The sequence below is a fragment of the Fonticula alba genome, assembly GCF_000388065.1.
Source record: "Fonticula alba strain ATCC 38817 unplaced genomic scaffold supercont2.9, whole genome shotgun sequence".
In the NCBI taxonomy this organism is placed as follows: Eukaryota; order Rotosphaerida; family Fonticulaceae; genus Fonticula; species Fonticula alba.
In genome coordinates, this window is record NW_009242979.1 from 257597 (window position 1) to 259306 (window position 1710).

The 1710-nt window shown below is 68.0% G+C and overlaps 1 protein-coding gene across 1 annotated transcript in view; it reads left to right on the top strand.

Moving 5' to 3' along the window:
- The window catches only part of H696_05132 (hypothetical protein), a gene marked incomplete at both ends in the record, with an annotated part of 2723 nt that overhangs the window by 349 nt on the left and 664 nt on the right, over positions 1-1710 (top strand). The window contains 4 exons of the mRNA XM_009498984.1: positions 97-325; positions 449-703; positions 903-1447; positions 1566-1674. Of these exons, the coding sequence (XP_009497259.1) occupies positions 97-325; positions 449-703; positions 903-1447; positions 1566-1674 (1138 nt within the window). The remainder of the gene's footprint in view (positions 1-96; positions 326-448; positions 704-902; positions 1448-1565; positions 1675-1710) is intronic.

Consider the following 1710-nt stretch of genomic DNA (forward strand, 5'->3'; position numbering starts at 1 on the left):
CCCCCCCCGCCCCCTTCCAATGGTTGCCTCCGCCCTTTTCCCGACCAGTGCCTGATGCGCTCCCCCGGTTTTGGCCTCCCTGTCCCGTTCCCAAAGCAACATCTCCGAGAAGATCACGCGTGCCCTGCAGCGCCTCAAGTGCCCGCACCCGCTGGAGCCGCATCAGATCCAGGGTCTGAATTTCATCTACATCTTCCCGGTCATTCAGTGGCTCGTGAAGCGGGTGATCGCCGCGCGGGCGGAGCTCGGTGACTCGGCGCGCGCCCTGTCCACATACACCTTCGACAAGCATCTGACCCTGCCCGACACGCTGGAGTTCCCGCTGGTCAGCGCCAGCGACGACCATATTGACCCGGCCACAGCTTTGGCCCGGGCCCAGGCCGTGCTGGAGGAGGCGGCCGCTCGTCGCGAGCGCCGTGAGCGCCAGGTGGCCGAAAGCGCCGGCCAGCGGCGCCTGTACCGGGCCCCGCCGAGCAAGCTGGGTGCCGAGCGCCCGGGCGCCCGGCGGCGTCCTGTTGCCGCCGGGGCCGAGAGCACGGTCCTGGACACGGCGGCCCTGCACCAGCAGGTGAACATGACCCTGCTGGAGTTCGGGCACCGGCAGCTGATGCTCTTCGGTGGCCTGGCCGGGCTGACCCCCGGGCAGGATGCTCGTGGCACGCGGGCCGATGTCTCTAAGGAGGAGGCCACCGCCGCCGAGCAGGTATGCTTACAATCCTTCCTCCTTTGGCGCGCCTCCCCCCCCCCCCCTCTGTCCCCTGTCTGCAGGGGCGTGCCTTGGCGCATTTGGCTGCATCCGGCCTCCTTCCTGACTTTCATGTTGACCTCCTTTTCTTCTCCCTCCCCCTCCCCTCCCCTTTGCTCTCCTCCCTTCCTGCCCCTCCCGGCGCACACGGCAGGAGGAGCAGCGCCGCCGCGTGGAGGCGCTCATGGAGCAGATGCACCAGCTGGATGGGGATGCCCTGTCTGCCGGGACGGATGCCGCACTCATCAAGGACATTCTGATGTCCGGCGACGCGGCCAAGATCAGTGCCCTGTCGGCGGACTACTCGCGCGCGCATGAGGCCCTGGCCATGGCCCTGGAGCAGCAGCTGTCCTCCAGCGGCGTGCAGGCCTTCCGCCGTGAGAAGGGGCACCTGGAGCGGCAGATTGCCAATGCCGAGGCACGGGCCGGCCAAACCGGCCAGGAGGCGGCCGCCGTGGCCGAAGTCTTCGAGGCCCAGGGAGCCCAGGCCACCCGGGCCCAGCGTTATGGGGCGCGCTTGATTCGCGAGACCAAGAAGCTGGACGGCCTTGTGACCGAAGAGAATGCCCCGCTGCTGGCCCGGCTGGAGGATCTCCTTTCGCAGGTGGATGCCCTGGAGGGCAATGAGGCTCGCCTGCGGGAGGACTGCATCAAGCAGCTGAATGACATCAAGCAGGAGAACCTGGAGCTGGAGGCGGCCATGTGCGTGTGCCCAAGTTGCGCCCTGTGTCCGGTTTGACCGGTCTTCTTCTCGGATCCCCCGCATCCCTCACATCGGCGCCTCTTTTTCTTTCCTCCCTAACCCCCCCCTCTCTTGCAGTAATGACGCCGAGGCGCACGACGAGATGGCTCTCGCGGTGGAGGAGCAACATGCGGCCGAGTGGGCCAAGCTCCAGCGCGCGCGTCGCCAGCTGGCACGCAAGAATCGCGTGCGTATCCCTCGCCCCCCCCCCCCCCCCCCCCTG